The sequence below is a fragment of the Aethalodelphis obliquidens genome, unplaced genomic scaffold, assembly GCF_003676395.1.
Source record: "Aethalodelphis obliquidens isolate GAN/ISIS:26980383/991018 unplaced genomic scaffold, ASM367639v1 scaffold55, whole genome shotgun sequence".
NCBI lineage: Eukaryota > Metazoa > Chordata > Mammalia > Artiodactyla > Delphinidae > Aethalodelphis > Aethalodelphis obliquidens.
Window position 1 is genome coordinate 12726902 of NW_020837999.1, and position 18744 is coordinate 12745645.

Here is an 18744-nt window from a genome sequence, read left to right on the forward strand (position 1 = left end):
GTATTCCCTTTTGTGTCCAGAATTCTCAGCAGAGAACCTTACACAGTGGGCACTCCTGAAATCCTTATGAAGTGAGGGAGTGAGTGGGTGACTGCTTCTCCTCCCTAACCCAGACCACTCTTGCCCACCACAGCAAGGGATTTCCTAGGAGCGGGTCGTTGCTTCCTAGAGGCCAGCCCAAGCAGGCTATTCTGCTTCCATCCTTGATGGTGGGTGAGGTTCTGGGTGACCCCAGGCTCACTCTGCCCTGCCCCCATCTCGCTGGTACATAATTTTCCCCTATCATCTGCAGCTGCTCCAGCAGGAAGTCCAGATGGTTGCTTCATTTCCCAGGGTGTCCACACCCCTTTCCTGCCCTCCCCTCCCCCTCCCTGTTGGCAGGATGGGGAACCCACAGGAGTACAGTGGGAAGATGGGGCTCTGTGCTGAACCAGCCTCCACAGGGCGCTCTCACCTCACGTTGTCTTCCCGGCACACCTCGCTAAGTCTGCAATTTGTGTACCAGGTACAGTGAGCCTCTGCAGAAGGAAGGCAGCCCAGGGCTAATTTGGCAACATTTACCAAGAACCATATCCTTTGGCCTAATAATTCCACTCCTGGGAATTGCTTCCAAAGAAACTATTCAAGAGAAGAAAAAAAGATACATGTACTGTTTATAGCTATGTTATTTAAAATAAGGAGAAAAGGGAAGCAAATGCCATGTCCCAAAATAGAAAAATGATTAAATGATGTTATATTTGTGTAATAGAATATCATGCAGAAATTTTAAGTGAAAATGTGACTCTGTAGAACAAGGATATTGTCTTGGAAATAGCATTACGTGAAAAGATACAGTACAGAGTTGTATAGACACTTATTATAATTTTGTAAGAATTACATATATGGCTAAAAATAATAAAGACATAGTCATTATATTAAGTAGTATTGTCTTTTTCTCCCAGTTTTTTTTTTTTTTTGATGATAAAGGGGGTAAAATGGAGGATCAGAAGGGAGCAAGAAAAAAAAATTAGCTGTGTTAGGATGATAATTCTAACAATTTTACCTTAAAATGTTTAACATTAGCTTAATAATAAAGTAATATTTTAAAATTAAAGGGAAACCCCTGAACACCAAGTCCTAGGATTTTCAAAAAAGGATTTTTTTGTTGGTTGTGGTCTTATCATTGTTTTTAAAATAATAACAAGAACATGCCTCATTCAGACCTTCCCAGTGTGTGGCTGTGCATCTATAAATTAATCTGATGTGGGACCCATGACCTGATTGCCACTAAAAGCACTTAAAAGACCTTTGCCTAATGGACAAATAATTCTGTCCCCTCTCCCTCCCTTCTCTGAACCTCGGCTACCACATCCCAGCCTCAGGTGACAGTCTAGAAGTACTGAGGCCCATTCCCTTGAGGCCTCCATTCCCGGAGCTGAGAGAGGGTTAGGGGAAAGGAGATGTGAACACACAGAGAGTCCTGGAGAGGTCATCTGGGCAGGATGAAAAACTTTAAGTCCTACATTTGTGGGATACAGAGATAAAGTCTGAGACTGAACCTTTTTTTTTTTTTTTTTTTTTTTTTTTTAAAGAAAAGGGTTAGGTTACGGGAAGCTTGTGGTCAGCGAAAACTCCCAGCCCTCTGCACATAAACTGGTCCTTCACTAACTTTAGTCGTCCTGGTGTTCCTCAGATGTGAGGGATGCCCACAGCACTGTCCTTGGCCTGCTCCTTGCTTTACAGTGGCCTCTCACTGCTCGGGCTGCAGAGACCACTTCTGTGCAAATGACTGCTGAACCCATCTCAGCCCAATGCCCTTCCACGCTCCAGTTCTGAATTTCCAATTCTGAATGTCCCGTCAAGGCCTCAACCGAAATGCAGCCTCTCCGCCACCCAAGCCAGCCCAATCCTTCTCCTTGCTCCCAGACTGAAAATGCAGTCACGCTGATCACTTTCTCTCGAACCCTAACACCCACGGCAGCCTCCCACCAAATGCCAAATAGTGCGAGTCCTTGCCTCAGTTTATTCCACAGTTTCATTGCCTTTCCAATCTCAAGGCCCTCCCTCATTGGTGCTTTAGCCTCTCAACTGGTAGTCCAGCCTCTGGAGTCTCCCACCTACTCATCCTGCACACTGGGGCCAGGTGAACGGGCCTCCAGCGCTCCTTTGATCCCGGAAGCCCCCTTTTCAAAGACCCTCAGTACCCACTGAAGAAAGCCCATGTTATCACACTGTCTTTCTTGTCTGTGCACAGTGTAGTTTTATCCTCTCTCTTCGGCAGTTTCGCTCACGCACACATGTGTGCACACATGCCCACTCGGTCACTGAGGGTACTCATAGCTCCCCACTCCCCCAATTTATCACTTAGCTGCCCACTACTGTTACTTCTTTGCCCTTCACTATAGCCACCTGCTTAGAAACAAACTCCTGGTTTTCAGTGCCCACTGTGAACTCACTCTCTCCCATGAAGCCTTCTCCAGTTGCACCAGCTGAGCACGATCTGTCTCTGAGCAAGACCCCCAGACCTGTGGTCTTGTTACTTACATGATACTTCATACCTGGCATCCTGTATTTATTTGGAGATGCATCGTATCACTTCCCTGCACCGCTACTAAACCTTCTGCTTATTGAGATCCTGTTTTTATATCTGACTCCCTCTGAGGATCCAGACAGCATCTTTCACACAGTGGGCCTGATAAATATATGTGGAATTGACTGAACAAATGAGTGTGTATTTCCAAGCCAGGTCTGGCCTACGCTGGTGCCTGACATTCCAAAGCTAAGCAGAGGGCTTGACGTTCATTCCTGTTTAATTTCGTTATGTTGGTTTTGGCCCCGGCATACCATCCTATATAAATCATTTTGAACTTGAATATGTCATCTATCATATTAACTATCCCAGCTGTGGGTCATCTGGTTTCTTTCTATTTTTCATCCAAGTCATTAACAAAAATGTTTAACAAGCCAGGGCCAACAACAGAGCCCGGTGGCCTGCCCTTGGAGACTTCCCTTGGGAAGGACCTGGGATGCAAAGTGCAATGAAGCTGGGCTTTCCTGGTGGCGCAGTGGTTGAGAATACGCCTGCCAATGCAGGGGACACGGGTTCGAGCCCTGGTCTGGGAAGATCCCACATGCTGCGCAGCAACTAAGCCCTCGTGCACCACAACTACTGAAGCCCATGAGCCTAGAGCCCATGCTCCGCAGCAAGAGAAGCCACCGTAATGAGAAGCCTGTGCACCGCAACAAAGAGCCCCCGCTCCCTGCAACTAGAGAAAGCCCATGTGCAACAACAAAGACTCAACGCAGCCAAAAATAAAATAAATAAATTTATTTAAAAAAGAAAAGTGCAGTGAAGCTACGCTAGGAGTTAGGTAGCTCAGCCACCTCTGAGTCCATCTTACCAAAACCCCTTACTTGCATTTACTTACTGCAAGTAATTATTTTGGCAGGATGAATTCAGAGCAGGTTGAGCTACCCTGACTATCTGAGAAACCAGAAAACCCTTGCTGGCATATGAAGGCACTTAATTCCTTCAGCACAGCAGGAAGCTCGGGATTGATGTCAAGCTGAGACTGATGTCAGCTGAGAAGGGCTCTGAATGGTTAGCTTCTCAGTCTCCAATCCCTGCAGCTGCCTTTGCAATCACAGAATCCCACCCTGTTCAGCTCCCCAGCAGGGGACTCCCATGCAGGTGTGAAAGGTGAGGACAGGTCAGGGAAGGGGTGACCAATGTAAGCAAGAAGGAGAAAGAGGAAGGGATGCCATACTTCAGTTGGACTGTCTTCTTCCCTTTTCCTACCTCCTCATTTCACCTGCTCTACCAGGGTGAACCACAGAATACACTTGCTGTCTCCCTTTCTTTGAAATGCATTTATTGAGCCAATAATACTCCCTTCTTCTTGCAGGCCCTGGATGCGCTGTGAGCCTGCAGCTGCTGTTCCATGCCTAAGGCTCCCCCAGGGCTGTTTCCTTGGTTCTAGTCTGGACTTATGTGGGTACTGTTCCAGCACTGCCTCCGAGGACCAGCCGCATACAGAAGTCCAGAGAGCTCCACCAGCAGAGGTCAGCACGCAGCAGGCACTAACCACCCTTCCACCCAACACTCTCAGGCTGGAGGAGAACTTCAGCCCATCCTGGGTCCCAGTCAAAGCTGCACCGAAAGCAAAAGAGGCCATTCTCTTTTAAATGACTATAAAAACTTTAGTTATTCAACAATCATATCACATCAAATATATGCCAGGCACTGTTCTAAACACTTTACACAAATACAGTTGGCCCTTTGTATCCACAGGTTCTGTATCCTTAGATTCAACCACTGTGAGTCAAAAATATTCAGAAAAAAATGTTCAGAAAGTTCCAAAAAGCAAAACTTGAATTTGCCATGGGTCAGCAACTATTTGCACAGCATTTACATTGTATTGGGTATTGTAAGTAATCTAGAGATGATTTAAAGTATATGGGAGAATGTGTGTAGGTTATATGTAAACACCATACCATTTTATATAAGGACTTGAGCATCCACAGAATCTGAGGGGGGTGGGGTCCTGGAACCAATCCCCTGTAGATACTGAGGTACATTGGTATTAATTCATTTAAGCCTCACAATTCAATCATGTAGGTACTATGATTATTTCCATTTTTACAGATGGGAAAACCAAGGCACAGAGAGGCCACAAGCTAGTAGCTGGCAAAGTCAGGATTCAAATCCAGCTGTCTGGCTCCTGGATCTGTGCTCTTAACCCCTACATTGTGCTGCCTTGAAGCAATATGAAGCAATATGAAGCATTCCTGTGTTCATTCAAAAGGGTGTGTTGAAACATACAGTTGACCCTTGAACAACGAGAAGGTTAGAAACCCCCTCCTTCCCCCAAAGTCAATAATCTGTGAAAATCCATGTATAACTTTATAGTCAACCCTCTGTATCCAAAGTTCTAAACTCACGGGTTCAACTAACTGTGGATCATGTAGGACTATAGTACGATGCACTTAGTGAAAGAAATCCAAGTATAAGTGGACCCATGCAGTTCAAACCCATGTTGTTCAAGGTTCAACTGTACTATGTTCATTGTAGCATACTAGAGCCAACGATGGGAATTTTTAGAGCTTTAAATTAAGAGATATGGGAAAGTGCTTTGACAAAAAAGCACGGCAGAATTGTAAAGTATTTTCCTTATCACCACTGCACAAATCAAAGCCTCTTTTGTGTATCCTTTTTGGTCCATAATGGAAGCCTTAGTTTTGCTCATATTCTCCAACACCACCTTCTTTGTACTCCCTCTGCCACCTTCTATTAGGCAAAGAGAACACCGGAGTTTTCTTACAGAAGACACTCAGGGTTGTTACAATTTTGCACAATCTCTATGTAATAGATATTAATAATCATACCACCATGACTTTATGGGATATTTTACCTTTCTAAGGTACTTTCATAAAGTACCTTAAAGTACTTTATAAAAGTATCTTGGGCTTCCCTGGTGGTGCAGTGGTTAAGAACCCACCTGACAATGCAGGGGACACAGTTTGAGCCCTGGTCCGGGAACATCCCACATGCCATGGAGCAACTAAGACCGTGTGCCACAACTATTGAGCGTGCACTCTAGAGCCCACGAGCCACAACTACTGAGCCTGTGTGCCACAACTACTGAAGCCCACGCACCCAGAGCCCGTGCTCCACAACAAGAGAAGCCACGGCAATGAGAAGACTGCGCACTGCAATGAAGAGTAGCCCCCGCTCGCAGCAACTAGAGAAAGCCCGCACACAGCAACAAAGACCCAACGCAACCAAAAATAATAAATAAAATAAATAAAAAATTTAAAACGTATCTTATTTATGATGCATGATCTTACTTCCTTTTCAAAATAGCCCTATAAGGTAGGGAAAGCAGGTACCAGTTTTACAGATGGAGGGACCAACAAGAACCCTAAGGCTAGTCACTGACTCTGGACCTGAAACTCAGGTCTCATGGTTTATCTCTCTACACAGCAACACCCTTGGCCTATCCCAGATGCAATCAACCAACAAAGGAAACCTAAAAAGAACAGAGGGCAGAAGGCAACCTGGTGTTTCCATTTCCTTCAAATTCCATTGCCTAATGTCCATGTTATTCACAGGCTGACTTTCACTAACCCCTTCCTTAGGCACCAAGGGCAGGGCTTATGTACAGGCTTATAGGGGAAAAGAAGGCAATTCCGAGTGTTATATAACTACATGTAGAAAAAGGCATAGATTCCCTATTCACTATGGGAGAGCACTTCCAAATCAAAAAGGATGCCTGTAAGCCGTCTCTCTTGATGGCATGGCCTATGGTATTGGCTGTTCTGGGGCTAAGATATTTGAGAAACATTTTAAACAGCTGCACCTAATGGCTTATGTCTATTTCATTGATTTTTTTTTTTTTTTTTTGCGGTACGCGGGCCTCTCACCGCTGTGGCCTCTCCCGCTGCAGAGCACAGGCTCCGGACGCACAGGATCAGCGGCCATGGCTCACGGGCCCAGCCGCTCCGCGGCATGTGGGATCTTCCCGGACCAGGGCACGAACCCGTGTCCCCTGCATCGGCAGGTGGACTCTCAACCACTGCGCCACCAGGGAAGCCCTAATTCTATAATCTTGCTAGGCACAATCTTCTCTGAGGGTGGAGATGATCCCAGATAATCTTTTTTTTTTTTTTTTTAATTTTTGGTCACACCCCAAGGCATGTGAGATTTTAGTTCCCTGGCCAGGGACTGAACCCGCACACCCTGCATTGGAAAGCAGAGTTTTAACCACTGGACCAGCAGGGAAATCCTGATCCCAGATAATCTTAAGTAGCTCTTCATCCTGAAATCATCCTGGCTTATCAGTGTGGGTCCTAAATCCAATGACACATGTCCCTATGAGAGACTCACAGAGCAGGTGAAGTGAACAAGAGGCAAAGACTAGAGTGGCCACAAGCCAAGAAAGCCACAACCACGAGGAGCTATAGGAGGTGTGGAATGGATTCTCCCCTAGGGTCTCCTGTGACACCTTGATTTCAGATATCTGGCCTCCAGAACTGTGAGAGAATAGATTTCTGTGACCTCATTTGTGGTCACGTGTTATGACAGTCCTAGCAAACTCATGCATCTGCCAACTCCACTGGTTTTAGATGCCCATCTGGGCAGCACTTTGGCATTCAGTCTATAGTAGCCTGGAGCACTGGGACCCCTCTGAGTCTCCCATGCATTTCCACAAGGGCTTGGAATCATCCTTGTTCCTCTCCTCCCAAGTACTTCAATTCAGGCTTTTGTGAGGGGATTCAGGCATGACTAGGCAGCAGGGGCCAAGGACTCCTCCAGAGAGACCCCTTGAGGGCATCACAGAAAGGAAGGCTAGTAGGACAGGGTGTAGTACTGCCCCTGGTGGGGTGGGGCCCTCCCAGACTTAGCTCCGGATCTCTTGGCACTTGTTGCTTAGAACAATGATAAAGGGGCTTCCCTGGTGGCGCAGTGGTTAAGAATCCGCCTGCCCATGCAGGGGACACGGGTTCAAGCCCTCGTCCAGGATGATCCCACATGCCGTGGAGCAGCTAAGCCCATGTGCCACAACTACGGAGCCCGCATGCCACAACTACTGAAGCCTGCGCTCCTAGAGCCCGTGCTCCACAACAAGAGAAGCCACCGCAATGAGAAGCCTGCGCACCGCAGTGAAGAGCAGTCCCCGCTCGTTACAACCAGAGATAGCCCGCGCGCAGCAGCGAAGACCCAACGCAGCCAAAAATCAAATAAGTTAAAAAAAAAAACCCTTAAAAAAAAGAGAAAACAGATGGAATAGGACTTTATGAGGATTAAAAAGATAAACTTATGCAAAACTTCTGTATATAAGTAGGCATTCAACAAGTGGTAGTGATTACCATGCAGCAAGCTTTAGGTTTCTCCCACACCGACATCAGTGTGGATGCTCAGAAATGGATTTCCTATTATCCATCAAAACATATCTCGAAAGCAAGACAAGCCAGAAGCCTGAAGCCTGGACATGTATTTCAGAGATGGAGGCGGGGGTGTGTGCGTGGTGTGCATGGCCCCATCAAGGTAGGAGAACTGTCCATCTGGCTCATGTGCTTGGAATGAACTATGGAGGGTAAGGGTCTAGCAGGGAGGCCCCAAGGAAGCTGGAAGCCCTCTATGGCATGTTGAGAGATGTAACTTCTCTGTGACCTCTGGTGTGGGTGCTTGGGTTGTGTAATAGCAAGCCACAAGGCTCAGCTTCTCGTTTATGTTGCACTGTTCCGCTGGGCCCAGCCCAGGCTGATGCACGCGGCTGGCTGCTGTTCCTGGGCCCACCTCAGCTTGTCCCGGTTCTGCCTTTGGACAAAAAGGAGAAATGCTGGCTTCTTGGAGCATGCACAGGATGTGTGATCACAGTGGGAGGAATGAGTGGGGCTGCAGGTGGAGGTGTGAATTGAAAGAGGAGATTTTTTGTGTGAATGTGGTTTATTCCCAGAGGCCTCTTTCTGCCAGAGAAAGCAAGAGGGCCTTGGGGCTGACCAAAGGCATTCCCTTGGGGCCTGGAGCCTATTTCAAATTAGATATCCTCAGCAAAAGCTTTTAAGTGCAGGTCCCAGGCCGAGTGTGCTAATCACTGGGTTGAGATCCCCTGTTAGCTGTGCACCATCAGGGCTGCCAGGGGGCCTGGGAAGAGCCACACTTGTAGGGGGAATCCCCAGCACAGGAAGCAAGTTCTCTGTAGCTTCCATTAGAGAAGCTGACTTTGAACTCCCACACACCTGAGAGCTTATCAGGATACAATCTCGTATTTTTTTCTGTTGTGTCATATGTGTATATCTTGTTTCCCCAAACAGAAGAGAGCTCCTTTTATGGCAGGAACTGTAACTTATATTTCTCTTATCCCTCATCTAGTCCCCCAACTTCAAATACCTTTATCTTGCTTTATCCTCCAGAAACGAACCGCTGGTAACTCATACCATGTTGTTGCTAGCATCAGTGCTTTGCTCGTCATTCCCTCTGACTGGAAGGCTCTTCCCAAATGTCTGCACTTGATCAACTCCTACGCATCCCTCCAGACTCCACTTAGAAACATCTCTCACAGGAAGCCCCCTGAACCCCAGGCGGGGTATGACACCTCTCCTCTGTCCACATGAACTCAAACTCCTGTTCTCCACACGCCTGTAGGTGGTTACCCCCCTTCTTAGACCTGAGCTCTTCAGAGACCAGCAGGGTGAAACATTCATCTTCGTATCTCCGCTGCCTGCCAAGTATCTCCACTGCCTGCCAAGCAGTACGGCCTCAACGCATGTCTGTTGGACCTAATTAAAAGAGCTAGTGTGTGGTGTCCTATGACTTGCTATCAATCGATTATGGAATATCCAGCTTAAGAGAGGTATGTGATTGCTACCCCAAGGCCAAGAAGGTGGCCCCAATATGGTTACAAGCAGGTTCAAAATGAAGGGCATCTTGGGTGGAGAGAATGTCCAGTTCCAAGGTCTGGAACTTCTCAGTGCTTCCAGCCTGGGGTCCACAACGTTCTCCATTAAGGATGGGCTCTGATGGCATCTCAGGAGGGTCTCTTACAGGTGTAAAGGCCCTGAATGGCCATCTCACCTCTCCTATGGAGGCGCCAGAGCTTGAAATTGCAGAGGCTGGAGCCCCTTCCCTCAAGATGAGATTTGACCCATGCAAGTGAGACTTTACAGGTGAGCCTCAGCGGCTCAGCAGTCATTTCCCACAATGCCCAGGAGATAGATATTCAGGAAACCCAAAAGGAAAAAGATGGGGAGCTCACTCCCCAAAAGACCACGGTATGAGGGCAGTGTCCCCCCTGGCGTGACTCAGGTAGATCTACTGGGGAGATGAGCCCCTGTAGGGCCCTAGAGCAATAATACTGATGCTGGTGACCAAGCCTTAGTACTGTATTAGCAGTTTCATTGTATCTTCTTCTGCAGAGAGAGATTAAAAACTTCTACATAACTCTCTGAAGGCCAAACATGAGGTGGATATTGATTTTGTGATGAAACTGACAATTCTACCTCTTAAAGTTTAGGCTGAACTACTCCTCCCCAGGTGAGAGAAAAATTGCAAGCTGTTGGCTTTCCAAAGGTCCATTGGTGCCTAAATCCCCAGGCAGCCTCAGTCTCTGCTTCTTGTTTTCTCCTTTACAGTATGGCAATTAGAGATTGTTTCGTTCCACCCAGAGCTCTGAGATGTTCAAATTCTAATGAGTTGAGTAGAGGTGGTCAAGCTGACTCTGCAAACCCAAAACTATTACTTTAGGAAGGCAGATCTGCCTTCAGATTTCTCTGGAACCGAAACGTTCTCTTGAGGCCCTGATAAGATTACCGGGCTGCTGAGCCGCCAGTGTTCAGATTTCCCACGGAACCGCGCTCGCCAGACTCTGGCTCGCCTGGCTGCGAGGAGCCACGCTGCGGATTGGGCTCTGAAACCTGACTCCGCTCCAGGAATGCATGCTCACCCCCTCCTGCGATAGCGCCTGGGCCCTTCCAGTCTGCCTACCCGAACTTCCCCCTGTCATTGCGGTCCAGTGAATGCAAGTGTCTGTTAAGTGGAAGCCAGTGGTACTTAGAGGGTCCCACAGAGTGGGAGCCAGACAGGAATGTGCGGGGTACTTGGCCAGGCCTGCAAGTCCACCAGCCAAGCTCCAGCTCCCAGAGGCCAAGCAATCCCTAATTATGACCCGTGGGCTCCAGCCAGCAGCCAACATATGGCTCAGTGACAGGCTGGGTCCAGAACCAGCAAAGGCTGTTGGTGAAATTGTGGTAGAAGATATTTAATGAAGTATGGGAATTCCCTGGCGGTCCAGTGGTTAGGACTCCGAGCTTCCTGGTGCAGTCAAAAAGAAAAAAAAAAAAAATTAAAGAAGTAAAAAGATATCATTGAAAAAGTAGGTTACCAAGTGAACACATTATATGTACCAGCATGTACACATACACACAAACCCATCATCAGTAATACTGATAGTCTGTGAGGATGAAAAGACATGATAGCCCAATATTTAATTAACATTTACTGCACAAGATCTAGTACAAAATAAATGCTCAGTAAACACTGAACAAATGGATGAATGACAAATAATATCTGGAAAGAACTTGGAGTTACCTTAAGGAAAAGGGCTCCTTAACTGTCTTCATCTAAATTAGAAATTCATTACTTGTTCAGTGGAAAATTAAACTTATTTTTTTTACATCTTTATTGGAGTATAATTGTTTTACAATGGTGTGTTAGTTTCTGCTTTATAACAAAGTGAATCAGTTATACATACACATATGTTCCCATATCTCTTCCCTCTTGCATCTCCCTGCCTCCCACCCTCCCTAGCCCACCCCTCTAGGTGGTCACAAAGCACCGACCTGATCTCCCTGTGCTATGCGGCTGCTTCCCACTAGCTATCTATTTTACGTTTGGTAGTGTATATATGTCTGTGCCACTCTCTCACTTTGTCACAGCTTACCCTTCCCCCTCCCCGAATCCTCAAGTCCATTCTCTAGTAGGTCTGTGTCTTAATTAAACTTTTGCAAGCACTCTCAGGTTATTTGGTACTGCCTACAATTTGTATTTAAGCAACTAAGAATATTAGTTTAATTTTGATGTCCGAAGTCTCCAGCTCTTTCTTTATTATATATTTCTCCCTTCTGGGTTCCTATCCAGAGTAACTTCACCTATTATCTCTTCTAGAGAAGAATCATATTTTCATTATAAGAGGTCTGTACTTCTCATGGAGTGCTGGACATTCCTGCTTAGAACAATCGAAACTAACCTATCTAAACCTTGTTTTCTTTTTTTAAAAAAATATCTGATCTTTCTCCCATCTTCAACCATTTATTTACTCATTCAACAAGCATTTGCGTGCCATCAAGCCCTAGATACATAAGATATGGCCCCAGTCCTCAAGGAATTTTCCAGGAAGAGAGCCAGGTAAGCAGATACAGTTCTGCCTGGTACTCTAATTCAGTTTGAAAAAAGTGTCGAGAGTTCTGTAGAGTCTGAGGGCATCTGTGAAGGTTCCCAAGGTAGAGATATTGGAGCTGCAGGCTGAGAGGGGAAGAGTTCCCTGTTTCTGTCAATTCATTTATCAAGCAAGTTCTTCTCGAGAAATTATATGATTATCTAGGCACTGTGCAAATCTCTGGAGACCTAAAGACCAATAAGACAGTCCCTGCCTACAAAAGGCTTATAGAGGCATAAAAACAATACTGCCATTCTCCTTGGCATCTTAGAGAACCCTACTCATCTGGGCACCCTGGCAGGCTCAAACACAGAAGTCAGTTCTGGTTTCTCTTATAACACGTGGCCTTTACTCTTCCATCTTTTCCATTCTTGCTCTCTCTCAAAGTCAGAATATGCCTGGACTCTCAGAGAAGCTCCTGAGTCTGGTTTCCTGGCTCACTCTACGCATTGGTGTTTCTGCCATATCATCCCTGCTACATGGTGGCCGCCATCTTACTCAACACCACTCAGTTTCCTACTGTCCATGGAGCAGAATCCAGGGCCATTCACTATCTGGCCTTGAGGGCTGCAGCTGGCCTCTGCCTAAATTAGAAAAAGGCCCCCTTTGGGGCACAGCTAGGCAAGGAGACTTTTTACAAAGAAAAAGTAACCCTTTCTTCCAGATGGCTTGAATTCCAGCTCCCACTCACCCACTTGGCCAGCATCCACTATACTCAGAGGCCCTGTGGTTTTTATCTTATTACTTTCATTTTTTTCTCTCTCTGCTTCCCCACTTTCCTCTCCAGCCAACTGGCCTGCTTTCCTACACAAAGCTGGCATGTTCTCCGGGCACCTATTCCTTATGCCTTCTCATCCTCACCACCTACCTTTCTTTTATGACTTCTTCTGAGACTTAATAGAAACACTGAAATACTATGGAACTTTTGGTCTGCAACTGCCATACCTTTGGCACTTAAGCATTTGAAAATTATATGCATGACAAGATATAATGGTAAGTCTCATTTTCCCTATTGGATTGTGAACTTTTAAAAGGCATCTTTATCTTGTTTATTGCAGAGGGCTTAAAGAGGGCTGAAATAATGATTGATGTTGATAGCAGTAAAGTAACTTAAAAAAAGAAAAGATTGGGCTTCCCTGGTGGCGCAGTGGTTGAGAGTCCGCCTGCCGATGCAGGGGACACGGGTTTGTGCCCCAGTCCGGGAAGATCCCACATGCCGCGGAGCGGCTGGGCCCGTGAGCCATGGCCGCTGAGCCTGGGCGTCCGGAGCCTGTGCTCCGCAACGGGAGAGGCCACAACAGTGAGAGGCCCGCATACCGCAAAAAAAAAAAAGAAAAGAAAAAAAAAGAAAAGATTTCCCAAAGACTTCCAGTAGGCAAGTGGGCTCTAGAGAATGAATGCTGAGTAACTCTTGTTGGCCTGGTTTAAATTCCTAGTACTGGGAAGTAATATAACTCAATTTCTCACCAAATATAGTGGTCCTTGCATGTCTCAAAAGTGGGTTTCACCTCTCAAAAGAGGGTTTTACTATGAGATTTTTCAGGAATTCCCAAATCTCACTCCTGCATATCATGTCCCACCATGAAAAGTTTACGTCCTGGCTGAGAAACGTCACTTCTCCAGCCCCTTGGTTTCCTTTTTACTTCATTTACCAGCGCTAGCAGTTGCAGTTCTTTTTCCAGGCATTTTGACAAAAGAACTTCAAGAGCAGTCACTGCCAACCAGCAAACCCATGCCCTGTACAGACTCGGCGCGAACTGACAGGCTTCCTGGCTGGCCAAGCAATGCCCCCATCTTGGTAGAATCCCCCATCAATGACTACATGTCTTGGTTTGTACACTGGAGGACCTTCTCTTTTCACCACCCCCCAAACACAGGAAGTTGCTTAAGCGGCAGTTTCAGGGCCTCTGCCACACACTGTTCCTTCCTCAACTGAGGGAGAAAAAAGTACCTTAGGAAGGAGTCCCTTGTGTCTTCCGAGAACAAAGTTCAAACTTGCATTTGGCCCTCAAGCAGCAAGCAACCTGCTTTTAAGCCTAAATCTTTGCTCTCATCTTCCATCCATTTCTGCAAGAGATTAGACAGGTCCTAAATCGCACTGTACCTCTACCTGGGGGCCTGAGGCACCCTGTACTTTCAGAGGAGGAAACCCACTCCTAAAGCAACTTCTTCAGGAACCTTCACTCAGCCCGTGGGCATCCCCGGGGCCATCTCCCTCCTCTGCCCTGAAGCTGTAGCCAGCCAGAGAGGATCTTATCGCTCTGGGCTATCTTTGAGTAGACTTGTGAACACCCACTGCTGGGCTTCCCTCCCACCCTTTCCCAGCCCTAATCTGCGTGGAGTTTCGCCAGTTTACAGTTGTTTCCAGAAGGTCTATCTCAGCCTCTGGTGGATCCCACAGTCCCCTGCACTTTATAAGGCCTCCCTGAGGGTGATCCCTGAAGACAACTGGTAGAGCTGGATGCCTAAATGCAACTGCCCAGGACAGACCTATTGCCCTCACAGAGAAGTCACAGTGCTTTGTAGGTCAAGCAGTGAGGTTCGCTTGGAAGAGCCAACCTGGGCTCTGGTGTAGAGCCAGGAGCTGGGAAGAGCTAGCAGAACTGAATCTTGAGAGTGCTGACCACAGCCTTGGAAGCAGCAGTTCACCTTTTGAAAAGGGTGGGAATCACCTTGAAAGCTAGGTAACGTTCACACCTTCTCTTTTCTTCTTTTCAAAAGCAAGCCGAAGTCTGGCTAAGACTGGTTTAGGGCTAAATGTCAGGACTCAGTTTCAAGGGGAAAATCTGGGGAAGCCTCAGGATGTGGAGAAGGCAGGGAGGAGGGGAATACACCCGGCCACTCCTCCACTGGAGTGTGGTTCCTGGATCCCACTGGAGCGGTCCCAGGAAAATCCCAGGCCGGGCAGTGGTGGGCTTCACCCTGCAGCCCCCCCACAGATATGTGGCCAGCACACTCCCATGCACGCAAGGACATACAGGGGAGTCTGAAGTCTAATCAGAAGGAGCGCCATTTGCCCACGAGGGGAGCTTTGCAGAAAGTTCTGAAAGATGTGACCGACAGAAGCGGGACTTGAGAAGCAAGAGGGCGACCGGACTCTAAAAAGTCCAATGTTCATCGAAAAGGGAAGCCAACGGACTGGTCAAAAAAAGTGCCTCACGTTAACAGTTCTGTTTCTCTTTCAATACCCACATCTTCAGATCCAGCGGCTTCTGCTTTCTGGAGAGTTTCTGGTCGCACGTTTGACCATTTACAAAGTTTACAGCACTTTTTTTTTATCTGAAGCATTTAGGTCCCTAAGCAAAATACCTGTATCTCTAGAAAGGCCCCTCCCCTCTCCCTGAGGTCTTCCCCCGCCGACCCCCTGCCTGCTCAGAGGGGTCCCCTAGGTAGGACCAGGGGCGAGCCTCCAGAGTTGGCCAGGAGGCGTGGGAGCGGCGGGCATTCGCCGTGCTCCCGGGGCGGCAGCAATGAGCCCGGTGCTCCCGGCTCCCCGCTCGGATCCCGGCCCCGCTCGCCGCCCTGCCCGCGCGCCACCGCCTCCTTTACCTCCATGTCCTCCAGGTGCCGACTCGGCGGCGGCCGCGCGCGCTCGCTCTGGCCGGGGCTCGCGATCCCCGCTCTCCGTTCGGCTCCCGCCTGGGCCGGGTTCGGCTGCGGCGGGCACAGCGCAAGTGGGCGGCTGCGCGCCCGGCTCGCTGGCTGCGGGACTGCTCGGGCCGCCCGCGCCCTGCGCTAGAGAACGAGGAAGGAGGAGGGGGAGGGGGAGGGAGGAGCAAGGAGGCCGGCGATCAGGGTTTAAATTTAGACACAAATCTAAACAGATACTGTCCCCTCCCGGGGCAGGACGCAAGCGAGGGAGCCACAACTCCATTAATCTGCCCAAACATGGGGATGGGACAGCCGCCTGGCCCCTCTTTCTCTCTTAGTTTCTCCAAGACCCTGGTCTTTGCCCCGGTGTCAGTCCTTCTTCACCTCTTCCTCCTTTAACATGCCTCTTTTCATTTTTCTTGCCCTAGAGGTTAGAGTCGTTCTTTCATTCTTTTTATCTCCCGTCTTTTCTATTTACTTCTTTTATGTACATTCCTACCCCCTGTCTTTCCTCATTTAAAGAAAACTTGCACTCACAGCATACCTAGTTTTCCTGGCGTTCCTGGGCGGAGAGTGAGAACCCTCCCTGATTGACACGTTGTTCTCCCACTGCCCCCCCCCCCCCCCCCCCCCCCCCGAGGGGCTGTTCAGACAGTGCGTTCAATGCTCAGTGTTGGACGGCGTCGACCGCCTTCCCCTCTGTCATCTCTTTTCCTCTCCACCTCGCAGACTCAGATTCTCAGGAAACCACTCTCAATCTATCCATCTCTCATCTATGTATCAGGAAGAGGAGGAGGAAGCGAAAAACAAGCAATCCAAGCAGTTTTCCAAGCTCCCTGCAGCAGTCTTTCTCTCTCCCCGAATGATTGATGTGTTCGATTTTGTGGAATTTCAGCCCCCATAAGCTTCTTGTTGCCTTAGGGCCCTTTTGCTGTTCCTAATTGTACTCTAAGAAAGAGCGCAAAGGACAAGATCCTGAACTTCCGATTCCCATAGGCCCAACATAGCAATCCTCCCCCAGGGCCATCCCAGCTCTCTGGGCAGCAAGGAGGCTGAAGAAAACAAAGCTGCATGGGAGGAACAGGGGAACTGGAATCTGGAGCAGCTTCTCTCTCTGCTACCAGTTCGTACACTGGCCATCAGCTCTAGGTGCCCCTTCTGGATCCCCCCCAACTGCTCGCAGAGAAGCAGAGGGGGAATGCCTTCAGGGACCTGTGAGTGTGAAGGGCATCGTCTGGCAGGGATGCCTCTGTGTCTTTCTACAGTGTTCTTGCGTCCCCACCCCTACCCCAAACCCTGACCCAACTCACCCTGGGAAAGAGACAGTGGGCCAGGTGATCACCAGCACTGTGAAGAAAGATATATGGAGAAACTGATCAAAGAAACCAGCTGAGAGTTTGCTCACACTGCAAAGAACTGCCCTGATTCTGCTCCTTAACCCAGCATGACCTGCAGACTTTCGGGCACTTAGATTGCTTCTTTGGGTACCAGCCTTAGAAATATGACCTCTTCCCTGTAGAATCTTCTAAGGCTTGTCTTTCTAAACACAAACAGCCCGGGCTTCCCTGGTGGCACAGTGGTTGAGAGTCCGCCTCCCGATGCAGGGGACACGGGTTCATGCCCCGGTCTGGGAAGGTCCCACATGCCGTGGAGCGGCTGGGCCTGTGAGCCATGGCCGCTGAGCCTGCGCGTCCGGAGCCTGTGCTCTGCAACGGGAGAGGCCACAACAGTGAGAGGCCCGTGTACCACAAAAAAACCCCCACAAAAAACAAAAAACACTAACAGCGCTAATGCCAAAGTGTTTTCTAGTTCACTTAACTCAGCTGAGCGTAAAGACCCTTGATTTCAGAAACAGATTGAAGGTTTAATTCCAGCTCTTCTACTTTCTAGCTCTGTTTTCTGAGACAAGTCGCTTACCCACTCTGATTCTCATTTGCCTCACCTACATAGTTTGGTAGGCACTCTGAAAACAGTAGCTACTTTTATAATGCTTAGCCTCATGTACAAGCTCAAATGAATAGGGACCCAATATTTCTTTTATTGCCAGGCATTCTAAGGCCCAGTGAATGGGGCCTGCACTCCCAGGAATTAATGGTGAGTCCCTTCCCATTCCAGCCACACAGCTACAGAGGTGAGGGCACTAGGGCAGAGTTGGCAGCAAGAAAGGAAGTTTCTTGGTACCTTGCAATGCATACTCGTGCTTGTGATTCTTTTTCCTTTTCTTCTTTTTAAAGGTGCAGGACTGAGTTGGTGATGGGAGCATAGTCTCTTCCCATATCTTCTAACTGTGACTCATGGGGCATTTTCCTTTTTGCCTCCATCTAGTCCTCCTTTCTGCTCAGAACAGGGCTGTCCCAGCACAGGTTTCTGCTTCACAAACAGGATGGCGGAAGTGCCTACCCGAAAGAAACCGTTAGACTTAGCATCACAATTACTCAAGGTGACTTGCGGCTGTAGCCCATGCCCTGCTCAGGACTTCCCTCAGCCATGTAAGAACCCATGACGCACAACACAAATAAGCTCGGCCTCCACCATGCTCCTGGGTCTCAGAACATTCAGGGTGGGATGCTGCTCCCTAGTTATTTGGGCCCTAGGCAGAGACCTTCATGAAAGGAGGGAGTGGAAAACTGGGAGAGGGGCAGAGGCCCAGAGCTCAGTTTCAGCAGCCCTGAGTAGGTATGGGGACTGTGCTCCCCGTATACTCCCTTCCCACCCCTCCTGAAGGTCCCCAGAAGCCAGAATGGAAATAACCCATCTGGTAAACACCCTGCTTTTGCTGGGCTATCTGGGGTTCTGACTTGCTGCTCTGTGTGCTGGGAGACGCTGACAACCCAAGGGGAAGGGAAAGTGGCTCTGAGGGGGTGGTGTCCCTCCCTCTGTAGGGGACTGGTTGGCTCACAAGGACTCACTTCCTTTACTCTCCCCACTTCACACACCCTGGTAGTCTGAACCAGCCAAGCAGTAAATACAGGCCAGTGCAGAATGAAGAATAAGAAACCTCAGAGCAGCCCGGGCAGGGGAGCCCATATTACCATCAAATAAATACCACCAAATAAATATTTGGTGAATGAATGAGTGGATGAATGAATGAAGCAAATTAGTAGGATCTTTGCTTTTAAACCAAAGGCAGAGCCTTTTTCCATAGATGGGTCTTCAGTGGGAGAAAAGACCCCGTGGGAGAAAAGATCGCGGAAGGGTACAAGTTAAGCAGTAACTAAGTTTTTAAGCAGACTTGCAA

At 48.3% G+C, this 18744-nt stretch overlaps 1 protein-coding gene across 2 annotated transcripts in view; it reads right to left on the reverse strand.

The window, feature by feature from the left end:
• Positions 1 to 17856, reverse strand: part of RCSD1 (RCSD domain containing 1) — a 67638-nt gene extending 49782 nt beyond the window's left edge. The window contains exons 1-3 of one of the 2 annotated variants that reach the window (XM_027086412.1): positions 17688 to 17856; positions 16817 to 16853; positions 15465 to 15645 (exon numbers count right to left, since the gene is read on the reverse strand). In XM_027086412.1, coding sequence (XP_026942213.1) covers positions 15465 to 15645; positions 16817 to 16853; positions 17688 to 17769 — 300 coding nt within the window. In that variant the 5' untranslated portion in view covers positions 17770 to 17856. The remainder of the gene's footprint in view (positions 1 to 15464; positions 15646 to 16816; positions 16854 to 17687) is intronic. The other variant, XM_027086414.1, reaches the window with a different exon arrangement.
• Positions 17857 to 18744: the final 888 nt, after the last annotated feature.